General features: G+C 35.9%; 1 protein-coding gene across 5 annotated transcripts in view; it reads right to left on the bottom strand.

Annotated features, from left to right (window-relative positions):
• EYA3 (EYA transcriptional coactivator and phosphatase 3) overlaps window positions 1-22,678 on the bottom strand; it is a 98,991-nt gene that overhangs the window by 11,467 nt on the left and 64,846 nt on the right. For 4 of the 5 annotated variants that reach the window (XM_063104436.1, XM_063104434.1, XM_063104437.1 and 1 more), the window contains 9 exons: window positions 21,829-21,914; window positions 19,058-19,241; window positions 16,505-16,644; window positions 11,891-11,974; window positions 10,078-10,167; window positions 8,083-8,141; window positions 5,491-5,651; window positions 3,162-3,276; window positions 1,973-2,094 (listed from right to left, as the gene is read on the bottom strand). In XM_063104436.1, coding sequence (XP_062960506.1) covers window positions 1,973-2,094; window positions 3,162-3,276; window positions 5,491-5,651; window positions 8,083-8,141; window positions 10,078-10,167; window positions 11,891-11,974; window positions 16,505-16,644; window positions 19,058-19,241; window positions 21,829-21,914 — 1,041 coding nt within the window. The remainder of the gene's footprint in view (window positions 1-1,972; window positions 2,095-3,161; window positions 3,277-5,490; window positions 5,652-8,082; window positions 8,142-10,077; window positions 10,168-11,890; window positions 11,975-16,504; window positions 16,645-19,057; window positions 19,242-21,828; window positions 21,915-22,678) is intronic. The other variant, XM_063104438.1, reaches the window with a different exon arrangement.

Raw genomic sequence — 22,678 nt, forward strand, 5'->3', positions numbered from 1 at the left:
TTTATTGATTGTCTCCTCCCACTAGGGACAGGGATTTTTGTATGTTTTGTTCACTGCTGTATCCCTAGTACCTAGAATAATGCCTAGCACATAAAAGTGAATCATCAAATATTTGTTGAATAAACGAAAAAAGAAAGAAAGAAAGTATCACTAGAACTTGGTGGGCTTATTTATAACCTCCATAGATCCTGGGATATAAAAAAAAAAAAAATTAAATCTGTTTTTTACAAAGAAAGTTAATTGACAGGCATGTAGTAGATTAAAAAATAAATAACCACACTTATCTTTAAACAAGCTGGTTTTGTGTAAACCTAATGCCAATTATTAATTCATTCATTTAGCAAATATTTATTGAGCACCTACTATTTCATATACTCAGTATTAAATACATTTAAAAAAAAAAAAAAAAAGATGACCGGTAAGAGGATCTCAACCCTTGACTTGGTATTGTTAGCATGACACTCTTCCAAGTGAGCCACAAACCAGCCCTTAAATACATTTTCAGGGGTTAAAAAGTACCTTTGTACACACAGTCTCATTTGATTTTCCCAAGTTCCCTGGTAGATTCTCATTTTACACAAGAAAACTGAGGCTCAAGAGATAAGATAATTTGCCTACAGTAAGGGTTAGTAAATGCCGGAGCAAGCACTTTGAATCCTAGTCCTTGGTTTTTCTTTTCTTTTTTCTTTTTTAAAAATTGTGGTAAAATATGAATAACATAAAATTTACTAATTTAACCTTTAAGACACTTTTTTTTTTTTTTTTTCTAAAAATGACTGGTAAGAGGATCTTAACCCTTGACTTGGTGTTGTCAGCACCACACTCTCCCGAGTGAGCCACAGGCCAGCCCCTAAGACACTTTTAATTGTGGTAAAAAAAAACACATAACAAAATTTACCATGTTAATCATGTTTTAAATGCACAATTCAGTAGTGGTTAAGTATCACACTGTTGTGCAACAGCTCTCCAGAACTTTATGATCTTGCAAAACTGAAATTCTATCCCTGTTGAACAACTCCCTATTTCCTCCCTCCCCTGGTTCCTGGAAACCACCATTCTACTTTCTGTTTCTATGAATTTGATTACTCTAAGTATCTCATGTAAGTGGAATTAGACAGTATTTGTCTTTTTCTGACCATCTTATTTCACTTGGTATAATGTCTTCATCATTTGTTCATGTTGTAGCATGTGACAGGATTTCCTTCCCTTTTAAGGCTAATATTTTATTGTGTGTATATATATATATATATCACGTTTTGTTTATCCAGTCATCCACTGATGGGAATCTGGGTTGCTTCTACCTCTTGGCTACTGTGAATAATGCTATGAGCATGGGTGTGCAAATATCTCTCTGAAACCGTGCTTTTGGATATTTGCATGTATCTCAAGAATCTGAGACTCAATTCTTTTTGATATTTACCCAAAAGTTGGATTACTATATCATATGGTAGGTCTACTTTATTTTTTTGAGGAACCATCATACTGTTTTCCATAGCAGTTCCACAGTGCACAAAGGTTCCAATTTCTCCACATCTTCACTAACAATTGCTATTTTGTTTTTGATAGTAGCCATTCTAATTGGTCTAAAATATTTTAACCATTTTTAAGTATGTAGTTGTCCTTGATTTTTAATCTACTGCTTTTCTATCATCCTCCATACTCTCTGTAAAAAAAGAAAAAGAGAAACCTGAAATGAGGCAAAAATAGATTTCTAACCTAGAATAATGTTCTTCCAAATATTATGAAAGAAAAGAGCATGATTATGTAACTTACTAGCTATAAGGCCTTGAGTAAGCTGTATAACTGCTAAGCCTCAACTGCCTCATCAGAAATATCAGAGGGCTATTGTTAGGATTATAGATCTTACTCAGATACATAAAGTGTTAACAGAGGGGCTGGCAAATAACAGGTGCATCATGAGTAGGAAGTCTTACTGTAAGGCCAGTGATAAGAAACAGAATAGAAACCATACCAATTTTGGTAGCACTATAGATGTTTTCAATAGGAAATATTTCTCCTAGTCCATATAGGAGAACCTTGGCCAGGGCTGGAACGAGCTGGGTGGTAGTGATCAGAACATTCACACAATTCTTTCTAGAAGAGAATAAGAATTAAAAAAAAAAAAAAAAAAAAAAAGTGAAACTAAACCAACCTTAGAGTAAGAATTCAAATGGGCTAACTCTTTAGGATCTAACTATTAAAGATTAAACTCAAAGGGTCTGGTATGATATTGTTCAGTGCCAATGTTCAGTTATTACTCTTATTACTTCAGATTTATTTATTTTCTATATTAAAATACAGAGATCCTACTCTTTTTGTCTCTCAGTGGACACAGAGCAGCAACTTATTCTTGCCTTTTCCCCCTTCTGACCATTCTAGCTCACTGCAACACCTTAGCAAATACCCGCAATCCATGTCATTAATATCATACTTTAGAAAACAAATAAACAAACAACAAAGAGCTCTCAGTTACTGTACTATTTTGTCTGAATGCAATTCAGGCCATAAATGAGATATGATTTAAGTCCTCTGTGCTATTCATACAATAGCAACAAAGATTATAGAATACACATTAATTTCACATGCCCTTTACTTTCACCAGATATCCACCCCTTGGTGTCAGTTTTACTGTTTATTCTACTAGATTATGGATCTGGAATTCCAGCTTTGAGGGAGAGAGCAATAGGGTATTGGTACAGATATGGCTGCACTTATTCCTAGTCTAAGCTTCAGGATGAAATCTCCTTAATCTTCTTACTGCACCCATTTTCTTTTGAATCTTGCCTTCTTCAGTGGGTTTGGGTACATTCTTGGAGCTTCATGTATTTAAGAATATTTGTGATATGGTACTACATGGATTCTTTGATGTCACCGAGCCCAACTTCTGGGCTGGAGATTATTGTTTACTAGGTTTTAATTTTGTGAGCAAAAAGTAAGGAAAAAGAAAAAAGGTTTCATAAATAAATATTCTCTTAGAACTCTAAGATGTGCTGCTAATATAAATAGAACTTGCCTCCCACCTAACCTAAATACTTCCCTGTATCATTTAAATTCTTTTCACCCCTATCCCAAACCCTGTTTTAGGGAATGACCTATCCTGAACCGGGGTAGGAAAGAGTGTATCTCTGAGAAGATAAGACCTAAAAGAATCATTTCCATACCTGGACTGGATGAGAAGTAAGGACTTTAATGCAGTTCCTAACCAGGAATCTGTTAAAACTTCTATTTCTGCTCTTAATCTCTGCAGTGCTTCCTTTCTCTGAGGACTGAGGAGGCCTTTGGAAATAAAAGCAGACACATTTATCATTTGATGACATATACTTGCTGATACTGAGAAAGCAATATCTAAACTCAATTTAGAATAGTGAGTCACTGAAATAGTTTACTGAGCTGATACATTTCTCTTCTTTGAATAGTGCTACTCAAAATGCCATTTTGACATTTTTCATCAGAATGTTTTGCTACAGGGGCAAAAAAAATCAGCTGATAGAAACACTACGATTAGATTCTGGTGCAAGCTCCTTCTTTCATCATGATCCAGTAACGTAACTGGCAGACTGGCAGACTTTGAGTAGCACTGCTTTAGAACATGGACATCAAGAACCAAAGAGCAAAAAAATGAATGTTATAGCTGGAAGAGTCCTCAGCATTTCTAATCTCTTCCTAAAGAAACCAAAGTCCAAGGAGAAAAGAGCCTGCTAAGATTACATAGCAAGTTTCTGGTCTCAGGAAGACTTTCCACTACCATACACAAGTCCCATGGTGACTGCACTTCTACTTGTGCCAGAACACATCAACCTGAGATTCCAGGTTGAACCGACCAACTCTCTGTAGTGTACTTACTTCTGAAACAACTGCAGCTGATAAGGGACTAAAACACTGCCTAAAACTAGACAATTAAGCACAAAACAAAACAGAACTCATACAATGGGAGCATGTTGTCGGACACTTGAGATACAGTATTCAGACAATAAATTTTGCTCTGAATTTTCTGTAGTGAAGGTTAAAAAAAAATCCTGTATTCTATTAGCAATATTCTATAAAAGCAGAAGGCATTTCTGTGAGGAGGAGAACTGTGAGTATAATTTGTTTTCTGACTGGTGGTTTCACAATGCAAGCCTAGAATCAGATGACTCTTTTAACATTTTGGATAAAATAAAACAACAAAACCAATACCTATATGTCATATACTTAACTAATATATGATGTGGAATTTTTGTTAATTCATATTATACAAACAGGTGGATATTACTTTTAATCTGTACCCCAAACTAGGTTGATGGGATTCTCACAGAGGGTTGCATTACTAGCAGGAAACCAGGTCCAGGCACTGGGCAGGGAAAGGATCAGAGACTTAAGTTGTATATTAAAACTATCCAAAGAAAGGCTAATTGTTTGTGAGAGAGGAAAAGTAAAAAGACTTGGGAGCTGATAAAATAAAAAGTACTGAGACTGAATCATGAGAAATAATAAAAAATGGGAAACTGAAAAAAGTAAATTCAACTTCCAAAATCTAGAAGCCCATAAATTTTATCTGGTATTAGAGGGCTATAAAGGAATGAACCAAATTAATCTTTAAAGCCCTGTTTCTACTTTCTGCACCATATTGTAAGGCAGCATGGTATAATACAAGGGTTCTTGACCTGGAATAATATACCTGTAAGGCAGTCTATGTAATCCTTAAAACTTTTTACAACATTTTGAGTGTACGTACATCTTTAAGGGTTATGGTTCACAGTTTTAAATATTTTCTCATAAGGGCAATTCACTAAAAAAGAACTGCATGAATGTAAAGTGCACTTGGATCCCAACCACAGTACGATCACCAACTTGCTACGTGACTGTGGGTAACCTTCCCCAGCTACCCTTACCATGGACATAAATTTTCTCAACTGCAAAATGAGGGATTTAGATTAGATCTCTAATGTGTCTTCTAATTTGAACAATCTATGATTAATTCTAAGCAACAGAATATTAAGCATAGTGGCATCTGATACTTGAAATATTTTGGGGCAGAAAGAATTTCTAAAGTCCTTCAAATCGCAACACACCGATACTGCCAACCTATAATCCTGGACCTAGTTTTTTATCAACTACAAACTTAGTAACCAATTCCACTTGACTAGTCCTGATGGTTATATAAACCACCCCCCCAAAATGTGGCACCCTATTAACTAGTATTAACAGTAGATGTGACAAGAATAAAACACATGTCATTAAACATAATCTATGGAACACAGTTCCTTTTAAAAGGCATTTGTCTAAAGAGAAGAGAACATTCCAAAGTTATACTAAGAAAAGTCCATTAGAAATGCAGAGATTCTTCCCCAAAGAGTTTCAATCAAACCTCCATGTTTTTAAATTATGAGTTAACATGTTACTATGGCATAAATTCATGAGCAGTACCAGGAGGATCTAAGGAATTCCTGGAAAGGAAAGCAGGAAATCGGAAAGAAACAGAGAATTAGACTGGTTGTAGGCCACACTTACCACCCACATTGCTTTTATGCTTATCATAGATTTCTCTCACTTTTCGGTAGCGAAAAGCCAGTTTCCTCATCCAGTCCACACCTCCTTGCACACCTACAGAGGAACCATGGCTGCCACTGCCTCCTGAGCCACTGAAACCATCTGTTGAGAAACTGTAGTTGCTGCAAAGAGAAATAATAATGAAAATTAAAATCTATACAGCATGGGGTTTTTGGTTGAGTGCCCCCTGGGATTCTCTGTCCTGTTCCTGGTACTTGATAAACAAAGCTAATGGCTTTAAGAATTTTCTCCCTTAATTGCTATGTCAGAGTCTATCTTTCACTTGTCCTCTATCTCACCCCATCACTTCTATCAAAGAAAGGACTGAGAGGGAAGGAGAGGTAATTCAAGCACCAGCATCTCCCAGACGCTGGATTGGGATAGAGCATCTTTTTCATTAATGACAGAGAATAGCATGCAGTGAAAAAAAGTGAAATATAAAATTTAGTGTGCATACACACATACACACATTGATTGCAAGCATGTAAAAAGGAGGAACTTGTGAAAAAATAATGGAAGGAAATAATCCAAAATGCTAATAAGGGTAAAATAATGGCAGATGTTTTTCTTCAGTGATCTGTTGGCTAGTTTATTAAGTTCATGGGTCAATGTAGTGGCTTCACAATATGTCCATGAATTCTTTGAGACTCCTCTCTTCTAATTCTGCTCCCCCTGGCTATGGGATAAACTTAGAATAAGCTTCCCCATGGAAAGGCACGTGTAATAAGAAATAAGACCTCCTATCATCAGCCACATGTGAGAGATTGGAAGCAGGTCTTCTAGCTCCAGGCAAGCCTTCAGGTTATTATAGCTCCAGCCAACACTTTGATTTCAATCCCAGAGACTGTGATTAAGAACTATCTAGTGAAGCCACTTTCAAGTTCCTGACCTACAGAAACTGTGAGATGATAAATGTTTAATAATTTTAAGCTACTGTTTTGGGGTAATTTGTTATACAGCAATAGATACCTAATACAGTTATACAAACTAGGAAGGATTAATACTTGATAAGTAAAAATTTTAAAATAACAGAGAATTAAAGACAATCTGATTCAATCAAAAGTCAAAATAGAGTTCAATATGTTAAGTGTGAGATTCTATATTTAAGAAAATAAAGCTGCCAAGACATAGATGGGTAATTACTGGTTAGCCACATGTATAAAAGAAACAAAACAAAACAAAACAAAACAAAACAAAAGAAAACACTGGCATTCAGAATCATAAACTGCTGCAGACCATGCTTTTTCCTAAAAAGATCAATAAAGTCTCAAAAGAATGGTGTGCTCCATGCCTACTCAATGCACAATATGCAAAACTGAATGCTGCTCCTAAAAGTGAAACCTTTCAATCTTCTCTGCACTATATGATTAGGTCCTTACTAGGGTGATATGTACAGTTCTGCTCTGTATTTGAGAATTCACAAATGTAACACTTAATTTTAGGGTAGTCACAGGGAAGAATATTTTACCTATGAAAAGCGATAAACATTAAAACAAACTAACATGAAAAGATGTGACAGTCTTTTTTCCTTTAAGTCTTTAAATATAAACTAGATAAATTTTTGGATCATTCTTAGCTAAAGCTACTGGGCCAAAAGACAGTAACCAAGAGATGAATGAAGAGACTGAGCAAGCATTTTGCCACTGAGACTTCTTTGGTTTAGTTTAAGTACAGTACAACTTTTTTTTTTTTTTGGTCTTTTTCGTGACCACTACTCAGCCAGTGAGTGCACTGGCCATTCCTATATAGGATCCGAACCTGCGGCGGGAGTGTCGCCGCGCTCCCAGCGCCGCACTCTCCTGAGTGCGCCACGGGCTCGGCCCTACAGTACAACTTTTAAGACTGTCTTCCCTAAGATTATTCCTGACACCATCAGACCCCCATGGTTAGTTTCCCTGGTGAAACTCCTGATGCTTATTTCCATCTAAAACTACCCAGTCTGGAAGCACATTTTCTCCCGACTGACAATCTGGCCAAAGAGAAACTAGTATGTCCTTTACTTTGAATGCTTCTTCCTTATTCCATCATTGCTACCCATTCTTTAAGGTCCTGCTCAAATGCTACTCCACTGAGAAGGCCTCTCCATTGATGGGACCACCTACTCCCTACTCCCATCAAAATTACTTTCTTTTCTGTGTTCCATCACATTTTCTATTGTCACCTTATCACTCTTTTTTTTTTGGAGGCTGGCCAGTACAGAGAACCTTCTTACTCTGTATGTCATGGTTAACTATGATTTTTCCTGTCTCCTCTAATAGATTATGAGCTCTTTTAGAGCTATATAAGGGTACTTCAAAAAGCTCATGGAAAGATTTATATTATATTTCAATTCTATTTTTCCATGAATTTTCTGAAGTACCCTCACGTTTTTTTTTTCAAAAGATAACCCATAGGGGGATCTTAACCCTTGACTTGGTGTTGTCAGCACCACACTCTCCCAAGTGAGCCATGGGCCGGCCCCCCCTCACATGTTATTTATCTTTGTTTTCCTCTGAAACTAGACAGTATCTTGCACATAATAGGTGTTTGGATAGTCAAGACATCCTTTATCACCTCAAGTCTTGGCCATTGTCATCAGAAGCCACATCTTCCACATGTACCTGGTCACACTCCTGTTAAAAGACAAAACACATGATTTTAGTCCAGTGAGTAGAAGTATTATTACCACCATGACATACTGTGAAAAGACCACATACAATGGCAGGATGATGAAATAACTTATGGCCTCTCTTATGTGTGAAAGATCACTCTCACTCCACTTGCTTCCAACTTCTTTTAAGGCCCAAATCACATCCCCCAGACTTCATGCACTCTTCCTTATAACTATCCCATTGCTCAGTCTGCTCTTATCTCAATGGTTCATTTCTCCAACAGCTCATGGGGATAACACAAACTCCCTTACACTGTCAGGTGTGTCTATGCCCTACACTAGACTGTAAGTCCTATTACACCGTAGCCTTTTTGGGCAGGATCCACATCTTATATCTCCTTTGTATCCATCTAGTCTAGTCAAGTGCCCTTATGTAGCATATTCCCCCAAAATTTTTATAGACAAAACAGATGATGATAGAGTGTGGTATCAAAACTGAGCATAAATAAAATAGAAATTTATAAATTCAAATTCAGGAGTTAGAAGAGGTCATCCAAGTCAATCTCCTCATGTTCTAAAAGTGAGGTGAAATGAGTTTCTCAAGGTCATACAACTAGTGAGTGGCATCCAAGGTTCTTTCCATCAAGCCCATGCGACTACTGACACAAAATGCATCCCACTGCCTAACTCTGACAGATGCACTCCTCTGACACCACCTTGGCACCTGCACTGGAATCCTCTGGGGAAGTTTTTAAAAATGCATATTCTTGGGTTCATCTCAGTCCTACTTCAATCAGAATTTCTGGAAGTAAAGTCCTAGGATCTCCATTTTTAAAGAAGATCCCCAGTTGATTCTTATGCCCCTGAAGTTGAGAACCACTGACCTGAGGGCAGGAACACATTCAGGTCAAATTCTTCACAGAACTTTCAGTCCTGAGTGGGGACTATGTCTAGAAAATCATTACAAATAACAATTTGGCAATAATTATTGGCATAAAGTAGGTTTTCAATAAATGTTTGCTGAATAAAAACTATGATATCCTAATTTATCAACATGAAAAGTTGAGGGAAGATTAAGGCATTATGGAGTTTAGACAAAATTACTGGAGTTTACAGCCCTGTTAATTTGTTGGAGAATTGTCTCTTGAGTAGAACTAGATTGTATTTAAAAAGAAACAAGATTATATTGTGTTTGTAAAGTGCTATCTTATTTTACTTTAAAATTTTCACCATTTTTAAAAACTAGGTAATACAAATACTACAAAGTTCAAAATTCAAAAAGACTTCAAGTGAAAAATCTGCTCTCCCCCACCTATGTGTTCCAGCAACCCATTCCCCTCCCCAGATATAACAACTGTTAATAGATTCTTATGTAGGAGGTCCAGAATAGGAACATAACTTTCCCAATTTGAGACTCACACTCTGGTCTTCTGACTCCCGGTCCTGTGCTCTTTCCAATATACCATGTTTACCTCAAAGGTTAACTCAAATGTCAAAGCCAAAAAGTTTCACTATGAAGTTCTTAGTGTTTCCTGGTTTTCCCGGCACCTAACTATAAAATGATTCTGTACATCAATGTTAACCTATACCTGGACAATAAACATGTATAAAATATAATGGGTTAGAGCAACCATTATAAACTTAACAGATCAAGAGACTATCTTTTAAGAAGGTAAAATTGAAGAACAATCAAAATATAGCTGAGAGTACAAATAACCATACCCACTTTAAAACAAAAATAAAATCTTTGACCTAATAAAACTGAGGGCGAGAACCAAGACTGGAGTGACCTAATCATGGCACTATTTCTCCAAGACTATGTATGCCTAAGTGACCAGTTGACCTCTTCACACCCACTCTGTCTAACTGCATATTTTCTAAATCCAATAAGCACAGGCTCTAACTAGGTAATGAACAAAACATCTCACTGAAGCACAGAAGCGATTTAAAATGCTTACCTCTAAGTCATTGAAAAACAGATGTGTATCAGCCACTTCAAAAATCATTTCTTCCATTGTTAAACCTGAGCCAATCACTACTGTTGGGTCCTGAAAGACAAGAAGAGGAAAATTTGCTTGACGTGGTACTCACAGGACTGGTTCTGATCTTCAAATACTTCAAAATTATTTCGGGTCAAGACTAAAACAACAGTTTTTCAAACTGTTATTGATGCAATTTCATATACAAGAATCTGGGATTGTGCAATAGAGTGGATATAAACAGTTAGAAATGTCAGGACTTTAGTTTCTAGAAACTAGTAGTTTAGTATTTATGTTAAAAATCAACTCATTGCTCTAGAGTCAAAAATCATATTCATTATACCCCTTTGGTGCTCTCTTCTCACTTAAAAAGCATCTACACAACTTTTGGAAATTCCCTGACACACACACACCCCGCCACACACACACCCCGCCACCCCCCGCCACCCACCCACCCACCCACCCACCCGAAGTCACTATCTCAACAACTAGGAAGTGAGTAAAGAAAGGCTGAATGAAGGGTTGTCTGGCGGGTGTGTGTGTGTGTGTGTGTGTGTGTGTGTGTGTGTGTGTGTGTGTGTGTGTGTGTGTGTGTGTGTGTGTGTGTGTGTGTGTGTGTGTGTGTGTGTGTGTGTGTGTGTGTGTGTGTGTGTGTGTGTGTGTGTGTGTGTGTGTGTCAGGGAATTACTGAAGCATCTACGCAACTTTTGGAAATTCCCTGACACACACACACACACACACGGAATTACTGAAGCATCTACACAACTTTTGGAAATTCACACACACACACACACACACGGAATTACTGAAGCATCTACGCAACTTTTGGAAATTCCCTGACACACACACACACACACGGAATTACTGAAGCATCTACGCAACTTTTGGAAATTCCCTGACACACACACACACACACGGAATTACTGAAGCATCTACGCAACTTTTGGAAATTCCCTGACACACACACACACACACGGAATTACTGAAGCATCTACACAACTTTTGGAAATTCACACACACACACACACACACGGAATTACTGAAGCATCTACGCAACTTTTGGAAATTCCCTGACACACACACACACACACGGAATTACTGAAGCATCTACACAACTTTTGGAAATTCACACACACACACACACACAGGGAATTACTGAAGCATCTACACAACTTTTGGAAATTCACACACACACACACACACACACACACACACACACACACACACCTGCCAGAAGTCACTATCTCAACAACTAGGAAGTGAGTAAAGAAAGGCTGAATGAAAGGTTGTAATCTATTTTAGAAAGATAGTTACCGATATATGAGGGTACTTCAAAGTTCATGGAAAGATCTGTATTATCTTTTAATTCTGTTTTTCCACGATCTTTCTAAAGTACCCTCATACTTTATTTGTATATACATGGCATACATTTCATTTAGCTAAATGAAATGCTCAGTTGGGGCTGTTAAACATGATTCAAGGGATAAGAGATCAGTTTTGGGGATATATAATCCTGAGACTCTGCTCCGTTTTGAGCCTTATTCCTACATTTTAATCTTTACAAAATGCCAATCTCAAATGACTCAGCTTTCAGGACTGGTCCTAGGTCTAGTTTCTAGCTCCACCATCAACTCTGCCTGACCACATATCCTGCCTGGTGCAAGCCATCCAAGTTTTGTATAGAACGTGAAAAGCCAACAGGGTAAGATGGAGGTAGCAGAGAAAATGATTTCAGTTACTTGCCTATACAGTCAGAAAAGCAACAGTTACAACAAAGAAAGACTCAAATTACCTTTCCATACTTCTGGGCATAGGATCCAGTAAGAAGGGAGTGGAAGATGATGATGGTTTCATCCAAGTCCCACAGAAATACCCGCTGAGGAAAGAAAATTAAAAAATAGTAAGTATCTTTTCCAATTACAATGGAATGAAACTAGAAATCAATAACAGAAGGAAAAGTGAAAAACTCACAAATATGTGAAAATTAAATAACATGTTGGTTTTTTTTTGGCAGCTGGCTGGTACAGGGATCTTGGTGTTATCAACACAATGAAATATCACAATCTTGAACAACCAATGGGTCAAAGAAGAAATCACAAGTGAAATTAGAAAATACCTTGAGATGAATGAAAACAAAAACACAACAAAGTAAAAACTTATGGGATAAAGTAAAAGCAGAACTAAGAGGGAAATTTATAGCTATATATGCACACATTAAAAAAGAGGAAAGATCTCAAATCTATAATTTAATTCTATACCTTAAGGAACTAGAAAAATAAGAGCAAACTAAACCTAAAGCCAGCAGAAGGAAGGACATAATAAAGGTTAGAGCAGAGATAAATAAAATAGAGAATTAAAAAAAAAAAAAAAGAAAGAAAAATCAATGAAACCAAGAGTTGATTCTTTGAAAATATCTACAAAATTGACAACTTTTAGCTAGACTTACTATGAAAGAAAAAAAGAGAAGACTCAAATTACTAAAATCAGAAATAAAAATGGAGACATTACTACCTATTTTAACAGAAATAAAAAGGATTATAAGAGAATACTATAAATGGTTCTGTGTCATCAAATTAGATAACCCAGATGAAATGGTCAAATTCTGAGAAATACACAACAGAAAGTACCAAAACTGGCTCAAGAAGCAATAAAAAATCTGATGAGACCTATAAATAGTAAGATTGAATCAGTAATTTAAAACATCCCAACAAAGAAAAGCCCGAGACCAGATGGATTCACTGGTGAATTCTACCAAATATTTATAGAAGAATTAACACCAATCCTTCTTAAACTCTTTCAAAAAACTGAAGAGGGGGGAACTTTGTAACTCATGCAATGGGACCAGCGTTAACGTGATACCAAAGTCAGACTAAGACACTACAAGAAAACTATAGACCAATGGCCCTTATGAAAAGTGATCAAAAATCACCAACAAAATAGGAGCAAACCAAATTCAGCACCATTTTAAAAGAATTATACATCATGACCAAGTGGGTTAGTTCCTGGAATGTAAGAACGGTTCATTCAACATACAAAAATAAATGTATTACATCACATTAATAGAACAGAAGAGAAAAAAAAAACACATGATAATCTCAATTGATGCAGAAAATGAATTTGATAAAATTCAACACCCTTTCATGATAAAAACACTCAATAAACTAGGAACAGAAAGGAATATCCTCAACATGATAAAGGCCATAGATGAAAAACACTTAGCTAATACCACACTTAGTGGTAAAAGTCTGAAAGTATTACCCCTGAGATCAGGAATAAGATAAGGATGTCTGTTTTTGCTACTTCTATTCAACATAGTACTTGAAGGTCTAGCCAGAGCAATTTGGCATGAGAGAGAAAAAAGGCATCCAAATTAGAAAGGCAGAAGTAAAATTATCTCCATTTGCAGATGACATGATCTTATATGTAAAAAACCCTGAAGAACCCATAAAAAATTGTCAGAGCTAATAAATAAATTCAGAAATCAGCTTTGTTTCTTGCACACTTGTAATGAACAGCCTGAAAAAGAAATTAAATAATAATACCATTTATAATGGCATCAAAAAGAATAAAATACTTAGGAATGAATTTAACCAAGGAGGCAAAAGACTTGCATGCTGAAAACTATAAAATATTGCTGACAGAAATTTAAAAAGACATACCTGAGCAAATGGAAAGACATCCATGTTCATGGACTGGAAGACTTAATACTGTTAAAATGACAATACTACCCAAATCTATCTACAGATTAATGAAATCCCTATCAAAATCCCAAAAAGTAATTTTTTAAGAAATAGAAAAACTCATCCTAAAATTCATATGGAATCTCAAGGAACGACCAAATAGCCAAAACAATCTTGAAAAAAAGGAAAGTTGGTGGATTCACACTTCCTGATTTCAAAACTTACTACAAAGCTACAGCAAATCAAAACAGTGTGGTACTAGCATAAGGACAGACATATAGACCAATGAAATAGAATCGAGTCTAAAAATAAACCCTCACAAATATGATTGATTAATTTTCAATAAGGATGCCAAAACTTGAATGGGGAAAGGAAAGTCCTTCAACAAATGGTGCTGGGAAAGTTGGATATCTATATGCAAAAGAATGAAGTTATACCGTTACTTTACACTGTATACAAAATTAACTCAAAATGGATCAAAGACCTAAATTTATGAGCTAAACAATAAAAATCTCAGAAGAAAATAAAAATTTTCATAATCTTGTATTCTTAAGTGTTACACAAAAAGCACAGCAATAAAAGAAAAAAAATCAAACTTCATAAAAATTAAAATCTTTTGTGCTTCACAGGACACTATGAAGAGAGTGAAAAAGACAACCCTCAGAATGGGAGAAAAATATTTGCAAATCATGTATCTGATAAGGGATTAATAATCTAGAATATATAAAGAACTCCTACAAACTCAACAGCAAAACCAAACAATTGAATTCAAAAATGGGCAAAGAATTTGAAGAGCATTTCTCCGAGGAAAATATACAAATGACCATTAAGCACAATGGAAAGATGCTCAACATCATTAGTCATTAGGGAAATGCAAATCAAAACCATGATGACGATGAGATATCACTTCACATCCACTGGGATGGCTACTATAAAAAAAGTGGGAAGTGTTGGTGAGGATGTGAACAAATCAGAACCTTTGTGCATTGCTGATGGGACTGTAAAATAGTACAGCCACCATGGCAAACAGTTTGGTGTTTACTCAAAAAGTTGAACACAGAATTACCATATAATCCAGCAATTCCTCTCCTATGTATATACCCAAAAAAACTGAAAAGAGGGATTCAAACACATAGTTGTACACTAGTGTTCACAGTAGCATTAATCACAACTGCCAAAAGCTGAAAACCCCAAGTGTCCACCAACAGATGAATGGATAAACAAAAAATGTAGTTTATACATATAATGGAATATTATTCAGTCATAAGAAGAAATAAAACTCTGATACATGCTACAACATGGACGAACCTTGCAAACATTATGCTGAGTGAAATAAGTCTGACACAAAAGGACAAATATTGTATGATTCCACTTATATGAGGTATCTAGAAGAGGCAAATTCACAGGCAGAAAGTAGAACAGAGGTTACCACAGGATAGAAAGAGGGGAAAATGGGGAATTATTGTGTTATTTTGTTTGGGATCATGAAAAAGCTCCAGAAATATATACTGCTGATGGTTACACAACATCATGAATGTATTTAATGACACTAAATTATATACTTAAAAGTGATTAAAACGGTAAATTTTTGTTATGTATATTTTACCACAATTAAGAAAAATGAGTGAGTTCTCAATTTTTCCCAAGAAATATATCAGAAGGGTAGTTTATCTTTCTTTCTTCTTCCCCCTCACCCCAAACCCCTGGAACAAAGAGGAAGAGAAGCTCTGAATGCAGCCTCAATCTACCTATGTATTTTAAAATCACCTATCAATGGACTCGTTTTTAAATATATCTTTTCCCCTTATTAAATAATGACATTATAGAAAAACTGAAAACAGAAACCAAAAGGATAATATCAAAACTCCACTATTATTAGCATTTTGCATGTCTTTCTAGTCTTTTTAATAATGAAGTCAAATGTATATCCATAATAAATTCCTAACAGTACTTACGACACAGAATAAAACAGTGCCAATCTCAGTAACAGGTTACCAGATCTGTTTGTGTGTCTCACAGAAACCTTAAAGCACTCTAGTCCTCTCATTTTCCTTTTAGATTTCTAAATGGGGATGAGTATGACATCACTTGTGATTCCCTTGCTTTCTGAATATGATGCAGTTCTTTCAGTTCTCCTCTAGAATATAGAGGATAATTTGTTCTTTCCATTAAAAAATTACCTGGCTACTGGGGGGAGGGGAGAGAGGGAGGGGAGAAAGGGGAACAGGCAAAGGGACATGAAAATCAACTACAATGTATATTGAGAAGTTAAAATAAAAAATTTTTTAAAAAATCTTTTGTTTCTTGATAGAGGTTGGAATTATACAGGTGTATGCATTCATCAAATGTATATTTTTAATTTGTGCGTTTTCTTGTCTGTAAATTTTAATCTCAAAATTAAAAAAAACTGTAAACAAATAATAAACTTGATGTTTATGCTGAAAAAAAGAAAAAAAAGAAAAAATTACCTGGCTACCTAAATTCAGCCCAGCTTTTTCCATGTTTTTGGTGAAAAGCATCTCAAAGAGATATGATAAGTTATGGACATGCAGAAATGTGTATTTACATTTTTCTTTTCACTTAACCAATTCAGTTTCCTTTGCTCAGGAATTAAAAGGCACACAACACAGAACCAAATTATCTTTGTGAGTTTCAGACATATGTTTGATAAACTTAAGAAATGAGAAAAAACAAAGTAGGCAACTCAAGTGAGTTTCTTCCCATACTTCCAATTCACTGTCCTGGGAAGAACTGCTATCAGCTTTCCTCTTGCCCCGGTTCTTGCCAGTCATGTTTTTCCTGGACTGATCATCAGCATCTTTACTTGGTGTAGTCTGGGACAAAGACGGGCTTGTAGAAGGGTCTCCTGGAAAAGACACACATTGTCAGTAGTCACAGGATGTAAGAACCAGGGCAGGAAGAAGGTCAGCAGATTCTCTGCCCTTGCAAATCATAATGCAGGGACAAAGGTTGGAAAACTAAACTTTATATAAGCAATTTTGGATTAGTTTCAGGCATTGAGCATCAACAGCAGTTAAAATCACAAAAATTGTTATAACCAGACTTTATATGCTTGCCTCCTGATGGAAGAACACATCTATGAAGTTGTTTTGCCAAAAAAAATTGAACCTGAATCTGGTCAAGCTTCTAGATTGGAGTTTCTCAACTTGGCACAACTGATATCTTGGGCCAGATGATTTTTGCTGTGGGGGAATGTCTTGCTCATTGTAGGATGTTTAGTTACACAGCATCTGTAGTCTCTATTCAGTAGATGCCAGTAGCACCCCCCACCCAGTGTGACAACAAAAATGTTTCCACACATTGCCAAAGGTCCCTGGGGGACAAAATCACCTCTGGCTGAAACCACTGCTCTAGATCCATTTGCTAATTTACAATAAAATACAGAAGGCAGCAAGATATGTTAAACTACTCTGTAATGATGTAATTGGCAAAATTCAGACTGGAAAACAATATGGGATAATTTCCTCAAGAAATAAATTACAAAGGGGAAGAGATGGGGGCATTTATAGGTTAAAAGAGACATAAAACACAAAATACATACCACCAATCACAGTATACGGACCTTATTTGGATCCTAGTCATCTTCCCCCCGCTCCCATTTTTCTATTTACAGTCATATGCTACTTAATGTTTGGTCAATGACGAACCACGTATATAATAGTGGTCCCATAAGCAGGTGTGTAACAGGCTATACCATCTGGGTTTATTTAAATACACTCTATGATGTTCACACAACAACAAAATCATCTAATGACACATTTCTCAGAACATATCTCTGTTGTTAAGTGACACATGACTATATTTATTTATTTTTAATTGACAAATAAAAATTGTTTTGAAATATGTATACACTGTGAAATGGCCTGGATCCTAATATAAACAAAATGTAAAGAGCAAAACAAAACACATAACATTTATGAGAAAACTGGAAATATGAATACCTTGTGATATTAAGGAATTATTGGTGAATTTTTTTAGATGGAATAATGGCACTGTGGTTATGTCAGCGAGTACTTATCTTTTAGAGAACAATGCCTGGAATTTGGGGAGAGAACTGGAAGAAGTACAGGTTGAGCATCCCTAATCTGAAAATCCAAATCCCAAATGCTCCAAATTCTGAAGCTTTTTGAGTGTCAACATAACAACACTCAAAATAAATGTTCACTGTAGCATTTCGGATTCCAGATTTTTGGATTAGGGACGCTCATGCTCATGCAGTAGGTATTCTGCAAATTTTGCAAACTCTAAAAAAATGTGAAATGCTTCTGGTCCCAAGCATTTCAGTGAAGGGATACTCAACCTGAACAGCTACAACAGGATTCCGTACGAGTTGTTAATTGTTTACGATGGATGATGGATGTGTTAGTGTTCATTAATCTATTCTGACAACTTTTGTCTATGTTTGAAATTCTCCATTATTCAAAAATTAAAATTATTATGAACAAAGATATTTACAGAAATGAATTAAAAACTAAGGCACCAATGCTTGTAATTATTTCAAAGTTACATAAGTTTGAAGCAGCGACCATCTGCATGCCCATCTACTGACTAGATTGATAAGCTCAAGATGAGCAGAAAATTGTTTAGTTGATGTAGAACACTGTTTTTAAACATGCATCAATGCTAATGACAAACAGTGCTTTAATTAAGTTACATGATGTGACAGCCAACCACCAAATTTTCATTAAATGTAGAGATAAATAAAAAGTATATGTATATGTTTATTGAATGTGTGTATAAAGTTTTTATGTCAAAGGTTTTTAACCTGGACATCATGGATCAATTCTTTTCAGAGCTGTAAACCTCTTAAGTATTATGTATTTCTTTGGGGGATGGGGGGAGAAGGACCACAGCTTTCATCAGAATCTCAAAGGGATCCAAGACACAGAAAAAACTATGTTCTGAGGCCCCAGCAGCAGTATAAAATATGCACAGACTAAAACTGGGGTACTCCAACTTTTCAAAATATGCTGGAATTCTGACAAGCATGTTAAAGCTACAGGGAGGGCAGGGTAGGAGTCAGGCATACAGTCTTTTCATTCTTGGTACTTTTCTGTTTCCAGCATAAGGTATACATTCAGCGCATCAGTGACTCACCATAGCCAACTTCCAATATTAAATATTCTTCACCAGAGAGAGAAAGCCAACTGTATGGTAACGGTGACTTAGACCAGAACAAAATTATCTTTATCATCACCTAAAAACACCTGTTGGATAAAGTGCCCTTAAGTCGAAGTTTTTAGAGCTATAGTACTTACCAGAGGAAAGTCTCTGTGCTGCAGGCGCAGGTACCATGACACTAGGCTTATCTGTCTGGTATGTGGTTGCTGCTAATGTGGTACTCTCGGCATCACTGTTAGTCTGACCTGTGACTCCAAAGCTAGAGCTGGGGTAGCAGGCCTGGTACTGGTTCTGTCCAAGAATAGTATAGGTGGGATAGTCCTACAGGCCAAAGGGAATAAGGGAGGAAAACAAGACTCTTAAAAAGAGCATACATTAATTTCAACACGTTTGACTTCTCATTTATCTATTTAGCAGTCGCCCAACTAAATCAATGATTTTCAAAGTGCATTGTGTGGAAACCTATGAGTCAAGAGGAAATGGTTCAGGAGCTACTATTGGGATGAGTACTCTCATACACATAAACACAATGTCCTTTTATACTCTAACAGCTTTCTCTCCAACCCCAATTTTATGTGCTGAATTTCTGCATAAATTTCTGCATAGAATTTTTGAAGAGAAGATTCTACTCTTTAAGAAGTTTACAAACCACTGCACTATATGGTAGTTCTCCTAAGGACAGATGAACTTTAAAAATGTATATATCCTGTATTAAAGTTTCCCACTTTAAAAATTACTTATCTTTTTTAAAAAATCAAGTCTTTTTAAAAAATGAAGTGTTCTTAAAATATTGTGAGTAAACTTTTGGTGGTTTCACAGGCACATATATAGTAAAATGTATCCAATTGTATAACTTAAATCTGTGCAGTTTATTGTGTGTCAATTACAGCTAAATAAAGCTGTAAAAGAAAAACTGGGTATGACACACAGCTTGAATACACACCTTTAAAAAATTCCATTGACACTAACGTTAGTGACAAATAGGAAGAAGTTAAATGACCAGACCAATTATTTATGAACACTCACTGAGCATCTACCATAAGCCAAATATAATTCATAGAGTGTGTGTGTTTGTGTGTATTTGTACATAGGCAGAAGGGAGTATTAAAGAAAAAGTCACATTAGCAGAACTCGAGGGAATTAAAAATCTAGCAATAAAGAAGACAGACAAAAAATTCCCAACAAATTGGTATAAATTATATGTCAAATGAGTGAAGTATAGAGAAGACAATTATCACTTGTAGACTGTGGTGATGAGAGAGCTTTCTGAGATTAACAGGTAGAGTAGGAGAACATGAACAGGTCCATTAAGGGGCCCCAGATGTTGAGTCTGGTTGAAAAAAGGGATGTCTGTAGGCTTGAATTACTGGTTAAGCAATATGACTTGGATTCTTTAGGCAATGGTGTATAGTATGGGGGGCAGAAAACGGGTACTCTCAAATTCAAACGAACAAACAAAAACATGAAAAGATTCTGAGCAGGTGACTGACATGATAAAAAATGGTATTTAGACTGGTTACAGCATGATGTTATAACATCAAGGTCAAGGGTTTGGATCCCTGAACAGATAGATGCTCCCCACCCCCCCAAAAATTGGCATTTAGAGAACATTAATCAGATGGTATTTTAGAGAATGGAGAAGCACAGGGGAAAAAACTGGGGATGAAATGAGCAATTAACCATGACAATCAGGATTAAAGGCAGGAAAACTAAAACATGTGAAATGACAGCAACAATGAAAACGAAGGAAAGAATTTGAAAAATGGTAGGACTAGGGAAGAATGTGGGAAAAAAACGGAAGATGACTGGTCTGGTTTTAGGCCTAGTTTTATTAAGAAACAATGGTGTCACTTACAAGAATTGAGAAGTCATAGGGAAAACTGGTTTTACTTTTGGAGGACAAAGAGAGAAGGAAAGCGGAAATGAAAGTCTGGTTTTAGATATGCTGAATTTAGGGAAATAGCAGGACATTAAAGAAAAAATATCTGTCAATCAGCTAGAAGCTTGAAAATATCATGAGGTCAGGATTTAAATCTTCCTTTTAGAGGTAATAAATGGACATCACAAGTGTGGTTTTCTGTGGATGAAGTAATTAATGTGAAAAAACTAAATAGAGACTGTCCATGTTAGAAGACAGGATAAAAAAGAAGAGCTACGAAAGAGAAAGAGACAGTCCATAGAGGAGTGCCAGGTACATAGGTAGAATTCAATAAATATTTGTGGACTAAAATGACAAAAACAAAGAGCAAGAAAAAACACACAAATACAAGAACAGTGAAACATAAAAAACGAACCAGAATAGTAACGCTAACTGCAGCCAGAGAAAAAGATACATAGGGACAGTAGTGATAATATTAACTGTTGCAGAGAAAACAATGAATAAAAACAAACAATAAAAACAAAAAACTCAAACACTAAAGATGTTACCTTCTAAACATAAACAGTTAATACAACAGTGATCAAGACCAAACCACAAATAATACACAAAGGAATGAGTGCTTTAAAGTGGAGGTAATATTTATTCATTCCACAAATATTTATCAAGTGCCTTTGATGCGAGTGCCAGATATTTTTCTAGGCTCTGGGAATATATAAGTGAACAAGACAGAAAAATAAATCCCTACCTTTGTGGAGCTTACATTCTTGTGGGGGCAGGGTAGGAGACAGAAATAAATATGGAGCAGATATAACCATGTTCTAGAGAGGCTTAGTAGAAGAACAAGAGAAACTGGATGGCAACCTGAGAAGCCATCCAGGGTCCTATATCTGAGGGCATCCAGAAAAAGGAATCCACAGCCCCTACTATTCCTGGATGCTTCTTAGATGGGCAAACTGACCATGGAAAGAAGAGAGGAAGAGCAAGCTAGATGAACCATATCAAACAGGATGAACAAAAGCAGTACCACACCTGGTTTGAGATGCTGGCAACTGCTGCTGTTGGAATATTGGCAATTGTAGATGAAGTGGATATCAGGCTGGCATTTGTGCTTGAAGCTATAGAATTAAGAACATTAAAATATATTAAAGATATTATATAAAAGACTGGAAGAAATTGAAAATATATTGTCTTAAGTGAACAGATTATACAAGCAGATAAAGAACATTGGTAAAAGAAACAAATACTCATTTTGCTTTATTGCACACCATACCTCAATTTAGACTTGATTAGAAAGAAAACAGTTCAAATATCTTTCTGTTTCAACTTGAGTCTTCATCTCTTCCTACTAAAGTCCTAGAAGGATACATATACAATTCATGGCTCATACTAATGAAAACAGAACTAAACCAAATCACTAACGTCTATCTTCTCCAGAAGCTGAAAAATAACTCACAATGTGACCCACTGTAAATCAGTAGAGCTTTGGTAAATCCTACACCGTGATATTGTTTAATGTCACTTACCCTAAATTATGTCTTTCCCGATACAACATAATTACTTTAAGAAACAGAGCTCATCCTCCAAATTCTAAAGTGCTTGGAAATGCTTCATTGGCTCTTCTCAAATAATGGATTACTAATGTAGATCAAAAAACACCATGATCTGGCATTTACAGACTTTATCAATGAGCCTGGAAAAACTCAGAAAATATTAAATATTATTCTGGTCAGGTAAAAATATACCTTGTAAGCTACATGGGCTGCCTGAATTAAGACAAGGAATTTAGATTAAGTTTTACATCCTTTTATCACAGATTCCAACCAGGGTTTTAATCAAAACCTCAGTGACTAGTATTTAACATAGTGACTAGTATTTACCA

The sequence above is a fragment of the Cynocephalus volans genome, chromosome 8 (assembly GCF_027409185.1).
Source record: "Cynocephalus volans isolate mCynVol1 chromosome 8, mCynVol1.pri, whole genome shotgun sequence".
Classification (NCBI taxonomy): Eukaryota; Metazoa; Chordata; class Mammalia; order Dermoptera; family Cynocephalidae; genus Cynocephalus; species Cynocephalus volans.